This window comes from Cyrtonyx montezumae, unplaced genomic scaffold, assembly GCF_038088225.1.
Source record: "Cyrtonyx montezumae isolate F1298 unplaced genomic scaffold, pur_monq_1.0 scaffold_12, whole genome shotgun sequence".
In the NCBI taxonomy this organism is placed as follows: Eukaryota; Metazoa; Chordata; class Aves; order Galliformes; family Odontophoridae; genus Cyrtonyx; species Cyrtonyx montezumae.
Genome location: NW_027071848.1, coordinates 16,426,538 through 16,448,063, shown reverse-complemented (window position 1 = coordinate 16,448,063; position 21,526 = coordinate 16,426,538). Strand labels below are relative to the sequence as shown.

The following is a 21,526-nucleotide window of genomic DNA, read 5'->3' as shown; positions in this document are numbered from 1 at the left end:
GCTGTCCCAGCTACAAGGAGGGGCAAGACACTGTGCCTTCCCTACCAGAACACAAAAAACTGGACTAGATACTACTTAGGGAACGGTTACAAAATACAGAAAAGCATGAAGAAAAGCAACTTGTTTTTTTGCAACTCAACCCGGGGTCCTGTGCTTTGCTCTAAATTATATCCAGACACTTTGAAACCTCATCAGTCTTCCTTGTTGCCCTGAGCTGTTCTTAAAAGAAAAAAGAAAGTAATGAGAGGAGAGTTGAGAGATTTTGAGTAGGAGTTATTTTAAATTGATTCAAAACGTGGAAGCATACTTCATTCTGACCTTCTGTTGGGGATTTTTTTGTTTGCTTGTTTAAAACACACCAGGCCTTTCTGTAGAGACCAAGCATGGAAAGCTCACCCACCAAGGTGACTGTTTCTGACAAAATGAGTTACTAGGGAAAGAATGTTACACTTGCAACTGTATTGCCACCTTATCTGTAGAGGATACGACCAAGCACACACTAGAGTAAGTGCAAAGTGAGGCACTTAAGAGAAAGAAGAAAGCAGCCCTGGTCCTGAGTGAGGTTGAAAAGCAGAAAGTCATGCTTTGCCTTTTCTGCTTCATGGAGGCTTGAACGTCAACTCCCATATTTGTAAAGAGTAAAGGCAAAACCGAGCAGCTTCAACTTTGAGTTAGTTGGCTTTGGGACAGCTGACAGTGATGGCCCCCATGTAACAAAGTGCATAAACACATGTGTTATGTTTGCAGTGCTTACAAATGGAAGGCACTCTAGGTAGAGAGATCTCATTTATTAGACTTGTTGATTTTCAGAGAGCCATGTGATGTTTAGTGTCTGCTGTTAATGGAGCTTTTAAATGTACTTGGTAATACCACCTAATGTACCAAGTAGTTCTCTTAGAAAAGTTTAGGAATGTCCTGCTTTTAGCCATACAGCTTTAAGGCCGGCTTAAAGGGATTCTGTGGACTTGTAGTGAAGAATTTGATCTCAGAACTCAGCATACTGCCCTGCTGTCTCCCACAGTGCCAGCTGAAACCCATAACATGCCTCGGCCTCTGTGTGCTGCTGCAGGGTGGTTCTGCACTGGCACAAGGGGATTTGGCAAAGTGGGTCCATCGTGGGGTCTTCTGCTTGCTGGCTTCTGTGCTGGGGGTCCTGCATGCAAACTTCTGAAATGTAATAGGAGACCTTCTGCTCTAGTGAACTACCAGGCTGGGTCAGAAGCTGTAACTGTGGCATTTCTCCAGGAGAGGAGAAATGAACTTGGGAAGCAGCTAGAGGAGAGCCGCTGCAGTAACAACGCCTGGGGATGTTATCCCATGGCAGGACACAATGCCTCCAGCTTCCTTGGTCAATCAGCTGCTGCTGAGCCCTTTGCTACTCCTTAGAGCCTGGTTGTATTGATGCAGGAGTGCCACCTGTGATGGGAAACCTCTTGCACGTCTCAGTCTGCAAGTGGCACAGGCCACACTTCCCTCCTCACTTCCCTGTGCACTGTGCTCAGCAGTGCCTTGGTCTTCTAGACATGGTCTGTTTCTTGTTGACGACTCATGGAGTATTTACAGAAGAGTGCGGAGGGGACTTGGATATGGATGTCTCCTTATTTCAGCCGCATCCTGAGTGATTAAGCAGTGTGTGTAGGTGCTGACTCTGCTAAGAAAATGATGATTTTTCTTTTACTGTTTATAAGCCTCAGATGCTCCCTTGTGAAATGCTCTGGAGATTTCCTTTGATTACACTGCAGCTTCATTATCAGTAATGCCTGTTTGCCTTTTAAATTAAGACCTCTGTCATGGTTTTATGATTTTTGGTACTGGTATTCCACATCATAACATCATGTAGTGCATTTAGAGTTAAAGAGTTAATGCTCCAGCTCCGTGGACCATCAATAGTTCCAGGTATGCCTGTCTCAGAAGAGAAGAAGAACTCCATTCCCCAGAGGACTTTGCGATGCTTTGCGTTCTTACGTGTTTACGCTCAGAGGGAAAGATAAAAACTGTCTGCGGTCACAGGATGCTCTCTTTCCTTTGGGATCGACTCAGCAGTGGGTGCTCGCTGCCGTCCGCCTTCAGCGTTAGCGTAAGGCCTTCGGTTTATCGGACACTCTCTCTTGCTCATTTTACTTGATTTATTAGCTTTAATTCCAATTATATGGTATTATATTGTGTTATTTTGCTTTCCGATATCTAGTAAATTAGCTTTCCTCCTCAGATCGTTGCTGCTGTTTTGTTCCTAGGCCCATCTCCCTTTTCCCTTTTCCCTTTCCCCCTTCCCCTTTCCTGGGGCGTGGGTCCGTGGGTCCCCCGCACCAATCGTCACGGAACCGGGCCGAACCTGCCCGTAAACCGTTGACATTTTTGGCACCCAACGTGGGGCAAAAACCAGCTGCTTTAGCCGGTCAGAGACATACTTTTAGAGTTTTTCCCTTGTAATGCTCAGAACGTACTGGGACTTAATTAAGTTTGCCAGTCTGATCCACGGAGCTTGGTCTCTATATGATAAACTAAAAACACTGATGGACATACCTACCTGGCTTTTGTATACGATGTGGCATTCAGTTCCAGAGGGAGTAACTCCAGAGGGAGTAACTCCAGATGAAGTTGCTAACTCTATGGAACTTGTGATTTTTAAACAGACTCCTGGCCTCTCCTTTGAATTCATTATGCGTTTTCTGAATGCCCATCCAATGCTTGTTATGACTGTGGTATCAGTCTCCCTGAATGTACTTTAACTCAGTATTTGTATTTATAATATTTTGAGAAAACCCTCCCCAGAGCCAGAGAATACTGACTGGCAGGGAGTTTGGAGGGACTTAGGAGAGACTTTAGAGAAATGGGCATCACCGGTGTCGTGGAACTTTTCTCCTGAACACCTGCAAGATCCTGAGAACTTAAGCAGATATTTGAGACAGGGATGTTGCGGCTCAAACAGATCTGAGGAGGCCCAAATTATTTGGGGTCTGGCTTATGCTTACCGGGCCTTATTCAATACTATCCCAGAGAGGCATAGAGTTTCTGAAATAGAGCGAGAGAGTCTCCGAGCCGAAAGGGACAGTCTCCTGATCCAGAAAGAGAGTCTTTTAACTGACAATCAGACTCTCCAGTCCAATCGAGACGCCCTCCAGACCGAGAAAAACACCCTCCAGACTGAGAGAGACACCCTCCAATCTGAGAGAGACGCCCTCCAGACTGAGAGAGACACTCTCCAGTCTCAACAAGACGCCCTCCAATCCAAGAGAGACGCCCTCCAGACTAAGAAAGACGCCCTCCAGTCTCAACAAGAAGCAATCCAATCCAACATGGACGCCCTCCAATCCGAGAGAGACACCCTCCAATCCAATAGAGACGCCCTCCAGTCTCAACAAGAAGCTCTCCAATACGAGAGAGACACCCTCCAAACTGAGCGAGATGCCCTCCAGTTCGAACTCAACAACCCTCAGTCTCAACAAGATGGTCTCCAATCTCAGCAAGATGCCATCCAGTCCAAGCGAGACACCCTCCTGTCTGAACGGTACTTCTTCAGAACTGAGCGAGGTACCTACCAGCCACAATAGCCCCTGCCCCCCAGCCAGGTGGGGGAAAGGAATAATAGAGTGTATTGGACTGTGTGGATTCGATGGCCTGGCACATCAGAACCACAAAAATATAAGGCCCTGGTGGACACTGGTGCACAGTGCACTCTAATGCCCTTGAGTCACCAAGGGACAGACTTAATCTATATTTCTGGGGTGACTGGGGGTTCCCAAGAGTTGACCATGTTGGAGGCTGAAATAAGCCTCACTGGTAAAGACTGGCAAAAACATCGTATTGTGACTGGCCCAGGGGCTCCATGTATACTTGGTATTGATTACCTCAAAAGGGGATATTTTAAGGATCCCAAAGGGTATCGATGGGCCTTTGGAATAGCTGCTGTGGATGCAGACAACGTTAAGCAGCTGTCTGCTTTGCCTGGCCTATCAGAAGATCCATCTGTTGTGGGGTTGCTCCAAGTGGAGGAGCAACAGGTACCGATTGCTACAAAAACGGTGCACAGACGGCAGTACCGCACCAACAGGGATTCCTTGCTCCCCATTCATAACCTGATTCGACAGCTAGAGAACCAGGGAGTGATCAGCAAAACTCACTCACCTTTTAACAGCCCCATATGGCCGGTGCGTAAAGCCAGTGGAGAATGGAGGCTGATGGTAGATTACCGTGGCCTGAATGAAGTCACACCCCCACTGAGTGCTGCTGTGCCGGACATGCTACAACTCCAGTACAAACTGGAGTCAAAAGCAGCCAAGTGGTATGCCACCACTGACATTGCCAATGCCTTCTTTTCAATTCCTCTGGCCACAGAATGCAGGCCACAGTTTGCCTTCACCTGGAGGGGCGTCCAGTACACCTGGAACCGTTTGCCCCAGGGGTGGAAACACAGCCCAACTATTTGCCATGGGTTGGTCCAAACTGCATTGGAACAGGGCGGTGCTCCTGAGCACTTACAATACATTGATGATATCATTGTGTGGGGCAATACAGCAGGAGAAGTTTTTGAGAAAGGAGAGAGAATAATCCAGATCCTTCTGCGAGCTGGTTTTGCTATCAAGCGAAGCAAAGTGAAAGGGCCAGCACAGGAAATTCAGTTCCTAGGTATAAAGTGGCAAGATGGACGTCGTCACATCCCTACAGATGTGATTAACAAAATCACTGCCATGTCTCCACCCACAAGTAAAACAGAGACCCAAGCTTTTTTGGGTGTAGTGGGCTTTTGGAGAATGCATGTTCCAAACTACAGTCTCATTGTGAGCCCTCTCTATCGGGTGACGCGGAAGAAGAATGATTTTGTGTGGGGCCCTGAGCAGCAGCAGGCTTTTGAACAAATTAAGCAGGAGATAGCCCGTGCCGTGGCCCTGGGGCCAGTGCGGACGGGACAGGATGTAAAGAACATCCTCTACACTGCTGCTGGAAAGGAAGGTCCCACTTGGAGTTTGTGGCAAAGAGCTCCTGGAGAGACCCGAGGCCGACCCCTTGGATTCTGGAGTCGGGCGTACAGGGGGTCTGAGGAGCGCTACACTCCAACTGAGAAGGAGATCTTAGCCGCGTACGAGGGGGTTCGAGCTGCTTCCGAAGTAATCGGTACTGAAACGCAGCTCCTCCTGGCACCTCGACTGCCAGTGCTGAACTGGATGTTCAAAGGAAAGGTTCCCTCTACCCATCATGCTACTGATGCCACTTGGAGTAAGTGGATTGCGCTGATTTCACAGCGAGCTCGGATGGGGAACCTCAGTCATCCAGGAATCCTAGAAGTGATCATGGACTGGCCTGAAGGTAAAAAGTTTGGAACAACACCAGCTGAGGAGGTATCACGTGCCAAAGAGGCCCCACCATATAATGAACTACCAGACAATGAAAAGAGATATGCCCTGTTCACAGATGGATCCTGTCGCATTGTGGGTAAGCACCGCAGATGGAAATCTGCTGTGTGGAGCCCCACACGACAAGTTGCTGAGGCCACTGAAGGAAAAGGAGAATCAAGTCAATTTGCAGAGGTAAAGGCTGTCCAGCTGGCCTTAGATATTGCTGAACGAGAGAGGTGGCCAGTGCTTTATCTTTACACTGACTCATGGATGGTGGCAAATGCTTTATGGGGGTGGTTACAGCAATGGGAACAAAATGGTTGGCAACGGAGGGGTAAACCTATTTGGGCTGCTGAACTGTGGAGAGACATTGCTGCCCGAATAAAGAATATGGTTGTAAAGGTGCGCCATGTAGATGCTCATGTTCCTAAGAGCCGGGCAACTGAGGAACAACAAAATAACCATCAGGTAGATCGAGCTGCCAAAGTTAAGGTGGCTCAAGCAGACTTGGACTGGCAACACAAGAGTGAATTATTTTTAGCTCGATGGGCCCATGAGACCTCTGGCCATCAAGGAAGAGATGCAACATATAAATGGGCTAGAGACCGAGGGGTGGACTTAACTATAGATGCCATTGCACAGGTTATCCATGACTGTGATACGTGCGCCACAATTAAACAAGCCAAGAGGATGAAACCTCTTTGGGAGGAAGGGCGATGGCAAAAGTATAAATATGGGGAGGTGTGGCAGGTTGATTATATCACCTTGCCACGATCTCGCAGTGGTAAACGTTATGTGCTCACCATGGTGGAAGCAACCACTGGGTGGCTTGAAACATATGCAGTACCCCATGCTACCGCCCGAAACACCATCTTAAGGCTCGAGAAACAAGTCCTATGGCGACATGGCACTCCAGAGAGAATTGAGTCAGATAATGGGACTCATTTCAAAAATTCTCTTGTAAATACTTGGGCCAAAGATCATGGCATTGAATGGATTTATCATATCCCCTATCACGCACCAGCTTCTGGTAAAATTGAAAGGTACAATGGGTTGTTAAAAACCACATTGAAAGCAATGGGTGGCAGAACATTTAAGCACTGGGAGAAGCCTTTGTCAGAAGCCACCTGGTTGGTCAACACTCGAGGATCCATCAATTGCGATGGTCCTGCCCAATCCAGATCTCTACCTGCTGTAGAAGGAGATAAGGTCCCTGTAGTACATGTAAATAACATGTTGGGAAAAGCAATTTGGGTCCTTCCAGCTTCTGGAAAGGGCAAACCTCTCCGTAGAACTGTTTTTGCTCAAGGACCTGGGTCCACTTGGTGGGTGATGCAGAAGAATGGGGATGTTCAATGTGTACCACAAGGGAATTTGATGTTGGGGGAGTGCGGTCGGTAATTCCATGTATATACATATATATGTTGTGTGTGTATTTAATGCATGTTAATCATTGTTCTTCTATACATATATATCAAACATGATGTAGTGATGTGGAATAAGGGGTGGAATGTCATGGTTTTATGATTTTTGGTACTGGTATTCCACATCATAACATCATGTAGTGCATTTAGAGTTAAAGAGTTAATGCTCCAGCTCCGTGGATCATCGATAGTTCCAGGTATACCTGTCTCAGAAGAGAAGAAGAACTCCATTCCCCAGAGGACTTTGCGATGCTTTGCGTTCTTACATGTTTACGCTCAGAGGGAAAGATAAAAACTGTCTGCGGTCACGGGACACTCTCTTTCCTTTGGGATCGACTCAGCAGTGGGTGCTCGCTGCCGTCTCGCCTTCAGCGTTAGCGTAAGGCCTTCGGTTTATCGGACACTCTCTCTTGCTCATTTTACTTGATTTATTAGCTTTAATTCCAATTATATTGTATTATATTGTGTTATTTTGCTTTCCGATATCTATTTAGTAAATTAGCTTTCCTCCTCAGATCGTTGCTGCTGTTTTGTTCCTAGGCCCATCTCCCTTTTCCCTTTCCCCCTTCCCCTTTCCTGGGGCGTGGGTCCGTGGGTCCCCCGCACCAATCGTCACGGAACCGGGCCGAACCTGCCCGTAAACCGTTGACAACCTCCTACCCTGATTGACCTCATAGTAAAACATTCCTGCAACCCAATGATAGATAACCAAAAATAACATTTCCCCTTTGTGGGCCAAAAAAGAAAACAGCAGAAGCTTATAGTTGCTAGTTGGACTATTCTGTAGGAGGGTGATTTCATTTTGTGATACCTCCATCCTCCCATCTTCAGAGACATATTTGCTCAGGCAGCTGGTCAGGGTGAACCCTTCCCATGTGCAGCGCTTTCTTCCAAAGCCCTGATTGTTCTGAGTACTTGAGTACACAGAGTTTTGTGAATCCTCAGCCATCAGTGGGACGTATTTGAGATTTTTTGCATGCTTTTACAATTTTGAGCTTCCGTTCTGTGAGAATACTGTTTCTTTTTCCATTGGTCTTATGCCAAGTCTGCATTCATTGTCACAGAATTACAGAACTGCAAAATCATTGTGGCCAGAAAAGATCACTAAGATCATGTAGTCCAACCATCAGCCCATCACTACCATTCCCACCAGCCATGTCTCTCAGTGCCTCATCTCTATGTTTTTAACACTGCCTGACTACAGTGTAACAACTCCTTTACATGAATTTGAGTTTAAACTGAGAGAAAACAAGTTAAATCAAGGCCTGTGGCTGTGCTGGAGGAGTGCACTCGAGCAGCAGGAGAATGGAGCACAGGAGGAGGACAAACAGGTCTCTTCTGGCCAATTGCAAAGGTGTGTTCACTGCCTTTGCCTGGAATTTGTTACTCACCTTTTGTCCACCACAGCAATGATGGACACTGGAAGTGTTTAAGCAGGGTTACAGTGCACAAGAGGTGAGGGATGGAACTTGGGAGAAGTGAATGCATCCTCAGGAATAATTGGTGTATTCTGGAAGGGACAGATCTGCGAGCCCCTGTGTCAGGTCATGCTGATGTAAAATTAATCACGCCTGAACCTCTGATTAACCTTTAGAAGAAACTTTAAGGAATCTGAGAACCAAGAGGCTGAAATGAAAATCTGCTTGTAAATGGTTTGGTGATTATGACTGATCAAAGCTGAGCATGTCTGGTTGTTTCAGACCTTTATTCCTTCTCTTAATATCTTATGTTGATGCAGAAGAGTGTCAACAAAGAAACAGCAGGCTTCTGTGTAAGTCACTGTTTAGAACGTCATCTTTCTAAATTTTAAAAAGTGAGAGAAGAATATTCTTACCTCTCCTCACGATTTAGGATGACAGGGACAGAAACTTCTGATCTTTTAACTTGTTCAGCCACATCAGATGTTATGCAAAAATGTTCTTTTCCCCTTCCTCCCTGCTGTTACAGCACAGCTACAGCGGGTTGTAGGAATTACTTGTAACAAGAGATTACTCCTTGGACAGCAAGATGTTTGACAGAATGTGTGAGTGGGGAAAAAGAAGATGTTAAATGTGGGTTTCTCTGCTGTGCCATTTGAGAATGCATGTGGGTAGGAGGAGTTCTGTGGAGAGAAGGGCAGAATTTCAGCCTGAGCTTTGCAGGGTTTTCTGGTTTAAACCAAAGCCGTGCAATGGTTCAGCTGTTGCTAACGCCACAGCAGTAGCACAGAACTGAAGAAATGGTGATAGAGCACCTCCAGGCACTAGGGCAAGGGGCCAAGGCCTTCCAGTACCTGTAGGGGGCTTACAGGAAACCTGAGGAGTGACATTTTATAAGGGCAAGTAGTGAGGATAGATTTAGCCTTGATATCAGTAAGAAATTCTTTACTGTGAAGGCAGTGAGACATTGGAACAGGTTGCCCAGAGAGGTTGTAGATTCAGGATGAGAGGGAATGGCCAGAAGTTGCGCCGGGGTAGATTTAGATTAGACCTGAGGAAACATTTTTTTTCTGAAAGAGTGGTCAGGCACTGGAATGGCCTGCCTAGGGAGGTGGTTGAGGCACCATCCCTAGCGCTGTTCAAGAAGCGTTTAGATGAGGTGCTAAGGGATTTGATTTAGTAGTTGGGTAGGGATAGTGATAGGAGGATGGTTGGACTAGATGATCTTGTAGGTCCTTTCCAACCTCATGAACCTATGAACCCCCTCCGTGGAGGCACTCAAGGCCAGGCTGCATGGGGCTGTGAGCAACCTGGTCTACAGGGAGGTGTTCCTCCCTATAGAGGGGGTTGGAACTACATCATCTTAAACATCCCTTCCAACCCAAACCATTCTATGATTTCTAGCTATTTACATGACAGGAAAAGCATCCTACCCGTCCTCTGGCCTTACCCATGAAGGTGACACTGGCTGTCTTGCACTGAATGGCTGTGCCTCTGCCATGGATTCATTGGATGCTATTAAAGCAGAGGGACAGCAGCTGGGATATGCACTTCTATGTCATTTGTGTAGTTTTTACCAGCCCTAGGAAGGCTGCACTAATAACCCAATTCTGTCTTTAAGAAAGGCAGAAAAAACAACCAGATCTTCTGTCTGACTTTTAAATAATCTAGAAGGGCAGAAAGTTAAAACAAGAGCAACCAAGCATCTTTGCCCATTTCTCATGCCTGTGCTCTCCATCTCCATTAGCAAATCATAACAAAACACAAGCTAATTTCATAGCAGTTCAGCTTATGGGAGAGAAGGGGAGCCCTGAATTTTTTAAGCTGAGCTGTGCCTGTTTTCTTAGGGAAGATCCAATTTTAAGAGACACCTGCATCCACTTTAACCTTCCCTTTTTTGTGAGCCCTGCTTTGCCACCAGCCAATTAGTGAACTGGGGAGGACATTCTGGGTCAAGCTATACCAAGTACCGCAAATCCTCATTAACGCTAATTAGTCCTCAGTAGGTTAATTGGTGGTGAAGCTCATCTTTTTTTAATTACTTGAGCAAATGAGCCAGCAGGACGTTGTGATCAGCTTTGAATTATTCTGTTTGTTTTGATGCTCCTCATTTGAATGTGTAAAGCCAGATGTTTGTTGCCTGGATTTAGGAGCTGTTTGCTCTTGTGAAGAGGAAGGGAACACACAAAAATAAAATGAAGATCTCTGTTGACACCTTTGAGCAGTTCAGATGCAAAAATGCAAGAGTTATTTTCTTCATGGAATGGAAAAATGAGATGTTGGTTTTATTTTATCTTTTGATTTATCATCTGCTTAATGAATTTATGTAATGTTGTTAGCACAGACTTTCAGGCAGCCTGAAGTAATCTTGTGCCACTTAGGAAGCCATTGCAAAGGTATTTCTTGTGCATGGTATTTATTATTGTTAGCAACTGAGTCTAGTTTTCTATGACTTGAATAATTACTTTTTTCAATTGTTTTTTCAAAGTAGCACTCTGAATTGGGCCTTTTTTTCTTTTCCTTGTTTTTGTTCTGAGCAACTATTGATTTGTGTAGTTCAAAGCATTCTGTCCGTGTGCTGTCCTTCATGTAATTACAGATAGATGAAGCTTCTCCCTTACCCCTTCTGAGGTCACTAACCAACCAAGTAAAGCATATTTCACTGTCACTTTCCGGGTCATTGACTCCCATCAGGATGTCTGGGTTTGTGATTTCTTTCACTCTGACACCTTTTTTAGGTCCTGAGTATAAACACAAGCATATCCAGTATTCACCATATGATCTCATGTTCTCTTTTTTACCGTTTTACTGTGATGCATCTGAAGATGCCATCCTTAGACTCTGGTGGGAGGGTTTCTTTGCTGGCTCTCGGTGTCTGGAAAGTAGATTTAGCACTTAGAATCATCACGGCTAATACTCGGGATTGATTTACAAGCAGTACATCTGTGGGCAAGGGCAAATATGTCTGGGAGTCTGAGGCCATCTCTAGCTTTTCACTGTAGTGGAAGGAGACTAATGAGAAGTCTGTATTTTTTGTTATCTGTTGGTAGCAGGAGAAAACCCTCGGAAAGCAAAGACTCAGTTGGTATCAGTGCAGACTTTGGTCTAGTTAAGTAGTCCATTCAACTTCACTTTCTTTTCAGGCTTTGTACTGGAAGATCTAACACTTGGTAGTAAATCAAATGCTCATCCATTTCAGAAGAGCTGTGTTGCATTTACTTCTACACATAGTATGAATTTATTTTATCCTGCTTGATAGGTTTCAACATGCAGTGTATTTAAGCATGACTTGGACTTTGAGCGTGGCTGTCTGTCCAACCTTTTGACTTGCCTGAGCCACACTGAGTGAAGAGGGATCATCTTGGGCCTCATATACATAGGTCACTCCAAAAGTAATGCTTCATTATGCAAAGAACACAGTAACACCATTTGGTTGTGCAAGTTCTCAGCTATGAAGCACTGTTTTTCCACACAGTCACCACCACTAGCTATTCATTTTTGCCAGCAATGAGCAAGAGTCTACATGACATGTTGGTAAAAATCTGCAGCAGCAGAGCTGCACTCACTGTTGTCACTGCTGGAATGCACCACCCAATGCCTCACTGTGCTCACATCCACTGTTTGGTCTCCCTCAGCATTCAGGAATGTCACTGTGTGCCACTGTTCCTGCATAGAGAAACTCAGTGGCACGCCTTTGCCTCTTATGCACTTCTGTATCAGATGCCATTCTGTCAGACTGCCCCTCTGCTGCCATCTGTCACACTGCAACAGCATGTAATGGAATATTGGTGGGAAGGTTCAGCCTCTGCTGCCATACCACCAGCATCTGCCTCTGACATCATGGGCCAACAGAATAACATAGGAGGCATTACATTCAAAGCTGCCCTCACTCGTACCAGCGATGGAGCTTTCTGGAGGCTGTCAACCTCCTAAGCTTAAGTTAGGAAAATCTCATGCCTAACTTTGTACCTGCCATCCTCTTCTGTGATGACCCTTTGTAGTATGTTTTCTGTTCTGCTGCATGCCTAGAGCATTTTGGTTTTTCTTTGTATGCTTGGTTTTCTTTCAGTGAGCCAGTCTGTTTTCTAAGTTGGATCTTCCAAGATCTTCATAAGCTGCCATGCTGCATCTCTATTTTCAGTGGAAACCTGTGATTCTTTCTTCTTTTGAATGCATGCAGATCTCGTGATCCAAGTGAGCTCTTAAAGGTTCTTTGATGCAGTTGGTGTCTTTAGTTTTGTTTCCAACTCCCACTGAAGGAAAATGCTACCAAGGAAATACAATTGACTGCAGACAGGAAAAGCAACCTAGTGTATCTGTTCCAGGGGTGATTCTACTGTGGCCAGGGAAGGAGGGAAAGAGACCAATTGCCTGAAAATGTTGTCACTTTATAAAGATTTTAAAGGAAAGGTCCATAGGATGCACAATTTCTTAACCTAGGTGGCTAGACTTAGAGTCCACAGGGGGAAAAAGAAAAAAGGAATAGAAAAAAGAGGAGGATTCCACTCTTTCTTTCATGGGCATCTTGTTACTCAGTAAACGGGCTGTAAGTCTGGATATTAACCTAATGGAATATTAAGTGGAATATAAGCCTGCATGGCTGGGTTACACTTTATAGACGTTTCGGAGATTCTTTGCTTACTTTCTTGTTTGAAGTTAGCAAATTGCTTCAATGAAAGGGAGTTGTTTGTTTAAAGCTGTTGTGAGCTTGTTGGCAGCAGCAGCTGTGCTTGCTGAGATTTCCATTTCATATACCAAATATATGTGAACTTGTAATCTAACCCAAGAAAGATACCAGCATTCGCCTTTCAAATGTGTGTCCACATGTATGGCATAACCAGTGGAATTACTTGTAAATGAGAACGTGAAAGAACAAGCAGACTGAAAATGGAAGCAGGCAGCGTAAATGTGGTGTAAATGATACAAAGAACACTGCAAGGGGCTGCACTGCAGACGTCTGCTGCATGCAGTGTTGTCATCTCAGTGTTTAGGAACAAGTATGAGACAGGGAAATAATAACCCCATCACACAGGAACTTGCAACTGAAATAGACTGTGATACGTATTTCTTAATAATCTGATATGCAACAGTTCCTGGAAGCCCCAGTTCAACAAAATTTGGACACTTACACTGTCTTCCATTGCACTTTATGCCACTTGCTTATGTAGATAAGTGCTCTGAAATCTCTGGACGTTAGCCATTGTCTATTCTGGACATACAGTTCTTGATGAGATGAGTAGTGTCCATACAAAATTAGAGCAGACTCTAATGATTTGCATTGGAAGCTTTTTTCTCCAGTATGAGCAGTGAAAATCTTCAGAACTTCACAGTGGTGATGCCTTTGGTTGTTTCAGGCAGTTTTGCAGGTGTGATAGAGTCCTCTTGCCGTGTGCTAAGCCGCGATGCATTGCTCCTTCTCTCTAAGGCAGTTGGTGGTTGCCATCATTTGTGTACATAATAATAAAAAATTATCTCCTTTGAAATCTTCCATATGACTTGATGTTGGACATTTGATATGGCTTCTGACAAGTTATAGATATCTCACATTCAGAAATCACAATGACCATGATGTTAGGAATGGATGAATTAAATGTAAACCTTACAAAGTGGCCTTAGAAAGGAGGAGTTTCCATTATTAGAGAATATTCTGGGTACTGTGCAGCTTAAAGGAAAGATTTATTTTTTTCCATTATCTCTAATACTGACAAAAGCTGACAAGTACTTTAAGTACAGTTGACATTCATCTCAAAATTATCTTGTTACTCACTGATTTTCTTTTTCTTTCCCTCAGCGTGAACGAACGTGATCATTTGTTAAAAAGGCTTGGCAGGAAAACTCCTCCGAGCCTTTTCCGTGCTCATTCTGTCCAGCAAAGTGTATCACGTGAGTAACAGTTCGTGTGTGCATGTACATCTCACAGCAGTCAGTCCCAGATGAGTGAAGCAAAGGGTGATTACTTTTTAATTAAACTGTAGGTAGAGATAATCTAGTGCAGAAGCTGAGCTGCCAACCAGGAGACATACATTTGGAAGTGGAATTAGTGTATTTGGCCCTAGGCAAGCAGAGCTCAAATGTGGATAATTCCCTAGGATCCAATCAACAGACCCAGATGACAAAATCCCAACATGCAGATTCTCTAAATGTAAAATCCTGATAGTCTCAAGAATACTGTGAAATCAAAAACTCTGCCGCATAAAATAAATGTTGTGATAGAGCCTACTTAAATAGAAATGGCTCCTTTATGAATAAAGTCTTATTAGTTGTGGTTAGCTGAGAATACAGTGATATTTCAGGATGCCAACTGAGAGTTATGTGTGTGCCTGATGAGGAAAGCCACGGCATGCAGAGCTGCATCGCTTCCCTCCCTCTTTGTCCTCTGTAGGGAGGAGAGAGGTGATCTCACACCTCCTTAGTGACACTATTAGGAATAAATAGTGTTTCTTGCGGGTGAAGTTGTCCATTTATTCATCTTCCTGGAGGAACACATGACAGGCCTCTATCTGCTGGACCTGTTTTGGTATTTTTGGGGTTTTTTTTTGCTCATTACACTAAAGAAATAACTCCCTTGCATGCAGCACTGCTGCTCTGAGGGAAAGGGACAGGCACTGGGGATTTGGGTTTTGTATCACTGTTGCAATGAGAAGTTAGACCATTGATTGCTCAAGACCCCCATAAAGCTAACTGGAGTAAAATCGCACCTGTTGACTGTGTTGTTTTGTAAGGTTCATGACATGGCAGCAAGGGTGGGATGCCTGAGGTATCCTCGTTTTCCACAGGGAATTTAATCAGAACGGGTGGGACATTGATGAACATGCTTGTCTTTGTCCTTTACAAAACACATGTCAGGCTGTCACTGCCAATGAGATATAGGGTCTTTAGTTATCAGTCTTACTGCTCCTGGAAAAGGAGACTGGTGTGCCAAGCAACCCTGTGGACCACATGCTCTTTCCAGCATTTAATCCTTTGAGTCAAGGAGCCAGGGACACTGTCTGGAGCTCTGCTGTGGGCACACAAACATGTTCTGTGAGAAAACTGCAAGGAGGATAATTGCCAGAAGGAATTGGTAAAATACACAAATGAATTGCTATCAAGGAAGTCTGCTGTAGAGACCACAGTGCAGAAAGGAGATACATTAGTAGTGAATGGTCAGACTTGATATATGCTTTTAGTTCGGTGGAGTGTCTCATCAGTCTGTTAATAAGTGAACTGCTATTGGGAAAGAAAAATGAGACATCAAAATAAACCCTAAGTTTGACAACTAGCTTAAGTACTAAATGAGTCAGTGCAGGCGGGACAGGTTACAGTCAGCAGCCTGCTTTTCACATGAGTGTAAATTTGATTGGGAAGCTGTTAGGTTTCAAAGACTCATTCTACAGCATATGCACAATTCTTTAAAATTTCCATCATCTCTTGTCAAATGTGTTTTCAAATGTTGCATAGCTGCTGTACGTACAAGGCCATGTGAAATTTGGGGAACATATGTGCTGTTTTCACTGCCCTAAATTGTAAAACTGTTTACTGAATGCTGGAAATCTTCAAGGCAAAGAATTGATTAATAGGGCAGTTGCCTTGGCTTGCTGGGCCAGTGTCTTAAATCATGCTACGTGCACTCTCCTTGAAGTCTTGAACTGTTCATATATTATTGCCAGGCTCCAAGTGAAGGCCACTTCTTCCAAAAACCGCTTGTGTGACTTCAGCTCAGAATCCGACAGTCGCATATAAAACATGAAAATGGTTTGTTTAGTTAGGGCTGACAAAGGCTTAAACAAATCAACTGCTTTGGTCCCAACAAAGAACAAAAATGAGGTTAGACTTCCTAGCACAGATTGAAAAGACGCAGTACTGGGTTTACTCTTGACAAAAAATGTTTCTAAATTTTTGTTGAGGAGGCAATATGTATATAAATTTGTTTCGATTATATGGAGATGAGTTATATGTGAGAAAAATATTGCAAGGAGTTTCAAGGCTACTTCTGGTGGCCTACAGCAGTGAGGGGAAGATGGCAGAGGGTAAGCCTGCACAGCCCTGTGGTGGGGAGAGGAGCTCGCTCGGTGTGTCTCATGGCTTTCTGTTGGTGAGCCATCCCCTTTCCTAAAGCATTAGCATAGCAAGCCAAGTATCCATCCCAGTTACTGTTTTTTCTGTTTTAGCTCTGACTCTGTGGAAGTAGCAGCTCCTTTAGACAAGCACTCTGGATACCAAAGGCAGTTCCTGAGTCCCCTGCCTTCCTTGCATGACTGGTCTCTGCCACCTGTGTCCCTAGAGCCTTGCCAGCAGGACAGAAGGGTGATGCTGTCCCATTTGCTGAGGTGCCCTCATCTTTGGCTGTGTCTAAAAAATGTCCAATACAATCCCTCCAGTGCAGACTCACTCTCATAATTCAGAGTACCCTGTCAGTGTTCAGTTGCCGTTTGTCTCAGCATGCTCTTAAAGACAGAGTGGAATGCTCCTGTTAAGCACTGCTCTGGCAGAACTCCCCCTGAAATGCAGTGTCGTGCCTGAATGAGGATTACTGTGCTTGGCCCAGATTTCCTATGTTTGCAAAGAAAATCCTTCTTCCTTCGACAGTATATGGTGACTGCATAGAGTGAATGTGAACACAGGGCGTATGGTTTGCACCTTATTCATCAATGGAAAAAAAGCACCTGTCAGCTGAGGTTTGTTTCACAGCATGGGGGCTGACGAATAATAAATAATAATAACATGTTCATGCTGAGGACTCTAATCTTACCATTTATTTTCCACTAGCAGACACATTCTTCCTCTCACTTTACTCCTGGTGCATTTTGATTTGAAAAACAACAGGGTAGCTACTTCAGAAGCTTTTATAGCTCCATTTCCTACTATCTAACGTGATTGAAATATAATATGCATCTCTACTTTTTTATATAGGACACATTTGTCGACTGTGAAGTAGTGTGACTATCTTTTAAAATCATCATAAGGAAAAGAAGGGGGAATAATTAGTTTAGAATCGATGCTGAGGCATCTGGCTATGGTTTTTACATGCACATAAGTTAGTATTGGGGAAAACAGAGACGGGACCGAATTCCTCTTGGGTCCTTCAGAAAACATAGGCATGGTTTATCAGCAAGGAAATGAATGAATTCTGTAAGCATCAGTCAAAATGATGAAGATTTAAAGCAGCTCTTGCTTTCCCAGAATAAGTGGAAGAGAAGTGAAAGCTGAATTAGCATTTACAGTTTAATGGGGAGGTGTGAATTGTACCATCTTATTAAGTCTCCTTAAAAACCATGTGGAACCCAGTGTCTGGCCTGGGGGAGTATGGCTGGCCAAGCAGTACTCTTAACGTTGATTTTTTTTTGTCATAAAAGATTTTGGCAGATATCCTTCTTAAAGGAGCTTATTTTTTTATTTTTTTACAGTTCATTTCCATCTTAGTGGATCTGAATCTGGGCGTCTTTCTCCCAGGACAAACAATATGATGGTACAAGGCATCTTACATTCCGGGCTATGCTAACTGCACACCGCTGCGTGTATGAAATAGTGAAATGCTCAGGAAGGAAAGGTTTCTGGGAGGCTCCCAGCTGGAACCCGTGTTTGTTTAGCAAACCCAGCAGTTCAGGTGTATCAGACGAGCACAAGGAGTAGGAAGCCCCTAAAACAGATCTTTGAAGTACATAAAACTGTGCACATGCTTTCAGTGAGCGGATTTTCATGCTGTCACAGAATCATAAGGGTCAGAAGGGACCTCTGGAGATCATCTGGCCCAGCACCCTGCTCTCTGATCCCCTTCTCGGAAGCTGCTGAGGGATGTGTGCAGAGAGACTTTCTCTAATCTAGCATTGCATAGGCCGGAATGGTCATTGCGAGGAACAGGAAAAGATCCTGTTAAATTGGAAACCTGATGGGAGTTTAGATTCTGATCTTCTAATAGAATATCAAAGCTTAAAAAAAAAAAGAAGCAAAACAGCAGAATTCGTTTAAAATTCATTAGGTTGCCTGATAGTATCAGGTACCAACGAAACCTGAGATTTGATGAGAATGTATGTGAATCTCTGCTTCACAAATGAGCCACGCTGACGGAGATTCAGAAGTGCTCCTTTCCTCCGTTAACAGGACGTCTCTGAGGACAAAGGTTCTTCCTTCTGCAGCGGCTGTGGGAGGCTGTGCCCACTGAGCCCCCAAGAAGCATGCTCCGTCCTGGGGCTGGAACAATGGGAGCCTTGTTCTGCGGGCAGGCTCCTAGGTGTGGTTTTAAAGCCAGGGTTCGGGGGAAAGTTCAAACTTCCGAAACGTTCCCTGGTAACGGGCTGATGGAAACTGACATTGTTTTTGGATGGGGTCTGAAAGCAGTGGAAACGGAGAGTGTGGATGGGACGTAAGCGTTCACAGCATTCTCATTCTGCAAGGCACAGGCAGCTGCCCGAACAGCTTGAAGCTCAAGCTCAATCATAATGCAAATTAGAAGGATGGTATGAAATGATCTTGCTGTATAGAGATCAACAGTAGAAGCTTTAAATGTACTGTCAGATGTCCAGTTTTGACTGAACAGGAGCAAGGTGCAGGTACTGGGATCACAGCCTTTCCCATGACAAATGCACAAAAACCTCACTGCTGATATTTCAGAGTGGATTAAGAACATGAGGTTGTAGGAATGCCACTGGTATTCTTAACCACTGCTTGTCTTAATCCAGCAAAAATGTTCAGGGGGAGGTGTTTTCTGCTTGTGTATGTTAAGTGTTTTTATCGGACCACATTTTGCTTTGGCTTTGCAGAGTGGTTGGTCTGCCTGACTGTTCTGTAGCACTGGAAATAAGCAGGTAATGGAAAGATAGCTAGGTCTGACGGCTGCACACAGGCGTGCAGTAAGCAGTGTTTTTTGCAGTAGTTGACAGCAGTTGAATCTACTGTACTGCCTGGTCCTACTTAGCACTGGCACAGCTGCACAGAGAGGTGGTGGAGTCTCCTTCTCTGGAGACGTTCCAGACCCGCCTGGACGCCTACCTGTGCAACCTGGGCTAGGGAGCTGCTTTGGCAGGGGGTTGGACTCCGTGATCCCTTCCAACCCCTACAATTCTGTGATACTGCTAAGTCAGTACAGTAAAGCCATGTCGATGCAGACCAAGTTACAGAGCACAGCTGTCAGGCTGTTAGGGTTCAGTCTTGAAGTCTTTGACCAAATGGACTTTCCATTTAGAATTTCACCAAAAAAGCTAAAAGGAGGCTGGCCCTTCAAATGGTACCTGATCCAGGGGGAATGTGGCTTGAGCCTGTTAAGGGAGGACACCTGAAATACACCTCTGGGTTGTGCTTGGCACATGTCCTCCCTTACCTGGTGCTGCATCTCAGCCTGGGGTGGCTCTGGAGCAGGATTTCAGAGTTCACGAGCTCCCACTTCCAGGACTGTGGTATCATACCTAGCTTCTCCTAGGCAGAATTCACACCTGCAAACTTTTGCCTAGTTTCCTACTACAAAGCATCCCTCTGCCTGGTGCACAGGTTCTCTGTAGCCTGTGATGCAAATCTTTTCCATTCTGACTACCCATTTTCAGTGAAAGTGTCCTTTCTTGGTACCTCTGAGAATACTGTGCTTTGCTCTGTTCAGAATTTTCTGCAAACTCATGTCTGATTTTAACATTCTTTTGAGTTCCACTGTCTCGGTCCATTAGTTGTTGTGATGGTTTTACCAGCAGCGTGGTGTTTTGCAGATGATGTCAGTTGCCTTGTCCACAATACTTTAAAAGAGATCAGACATGTAGTTCGTCTCATCTGAGTAATTTCTAGGGAGATTAAAGGATTACGTTAGCTAACAGAATTAACTTGTTCAAAATAGGTCTCCAAAAAGTTTCTTCTCTTCAAGATTTGGTTGACTAGCCAAGAGAATTGAGTTTCTCAGTGTGATTTGTCAGGTGACACCTGGGAACTTGTTAAAATAATAAAAGAAATTCCTGAATGGATGTAGGAAGATGTGACTCAGATCCAGTTGTGGTGTAGACATTTCTGTGTTCCTCCAGGCAGACCACGGACACCAAAAATGCGAATCTCCACCTGCCTGTTAAGTCTTTAAAGCAGCTCTGCTACCGTGGGAGTCAAGCCGGTGTCCAAAATCTATGCAAAGTCTGTTAGCTGGGTCAGCTCGGGAGGAAATGTTGACCATGTACATTAATGTGGCCTGGGAGGGAGCAGTAAGGCAGAGCTGGCCGGCATCCATGTGGGCACAGCTGTAGATGACAGAAGTGCAGCATAGAAATGAGGATCATTCCTGTCTGCATTGTAACTTCAGCAGTGCCTAAAACTGATGGTAACAACAGGCCATGCCCTTGAGCTGAACTCCAGTGACTTTTCTTCTTCCTTTGCTTTTTCAGATGGATATGCATTTTCTCAAGAAGAACACGGTGTTGTCTCCCAGTCACAAGTTGTTCGATCCTACGATACAACCAAAAGGAGAGCAGAAATAGAATAAATGGTTCTTTGCTTGATGGGTGGTGGGAGTAATGGGATTTGGATCAGTGCATCCACTCTTAACACATTGTTGACTAGGGCTGGCAGCAGCAGCCAAAACACCAGAGAACTCATTTCTGTGGCCTTAGCCAACACGCTTCTGTATTCTCCCTGCAAACCTTGCGTAGTGCGTGTTGTGGGGGGAAATCATCCTTTGACTTCAGTCGCAAAGCTCTGCCTAAAGTTTTGTTTATGTTGTTATGAAGCATTTGACTGTGCTCTGTGAGGTGTGAAATTAAAAACAATGTTTTACCACTGTTTAAAGCATCAGCATAAGGTTGTTCTGGGAGAAAAGCTGAAAATTTATGTTCCATGAGAAATCAGCCTTTCCTTAATTGGAACAGGGTGCTGAGATTTCCTGTTTTGTTACATACAGACCAGGAGTGCACGGCTGCATGTAGACCTTATTCCCTCCAGCATTCACTGATTACTAGATTTGACTGAAATATTTAACAGAAGATTTGGCATAAAAATTGTGATTGCAGCGGAAACACAATCTATAGCTAAAAATGCTTATTTGCCTTCTTATGACAGAATAACACGATAGTGATGAATTATGTAGAATACTTCTTGCCCTCTTACAGGATTTATTAGGGCTCTATCTTAGCTTTCTGAAAACAGATTAATAGCTTACTCACAAAGCCGGGCTGTGGGAGTTGGAGAGCTTGCCAGGCAGCTGTGTGGAGCGTGTGGCATTCTGCACAAAAAGGAACTCACGTAGGTAACTCTGCGGGTTGTATTTGGATGTGTGCTTCAGATTTAGCCTGGAATTTCCCTCCATTATCCCATTCCCATTTTGACAATAGAATGAATCAGAGGGGACGGAGAGGTAGAAGCTTTTCACATCTGCAGGCAGAAGAGCGTGTGCCCCCAGGTAGGAGCCTGG

General features: G+C 44.5%; 1 protein-coding gene across 1 annotated transcript in view; it reads left to right on the top strand.

The window, feature by feature from the left end:
- The window catches only part of ATP8A2 (ATPase phospholipid transporting 8A2), a 275,818-nt gene extending 254,292 nt beyond the window's left edge, over positions 1 to 21,526 (top strand). The window contains exons 35-36 of the mRNA XM_065730191.1: positions 13,967 to 14,058; positions 20,505 to 21,526. Of these exons, the coding sequence (XP_065586263.1) occupies positions 13,967 to 14,058; positions 20,505 to 20,602 (190 nt within the window). The 3' untranslated portion in view covers positions 20,603 to 21,526. The remainder of the gene's footprint in view (positions 1 to 13,966; positions 14,059 to 20,504) is intronic.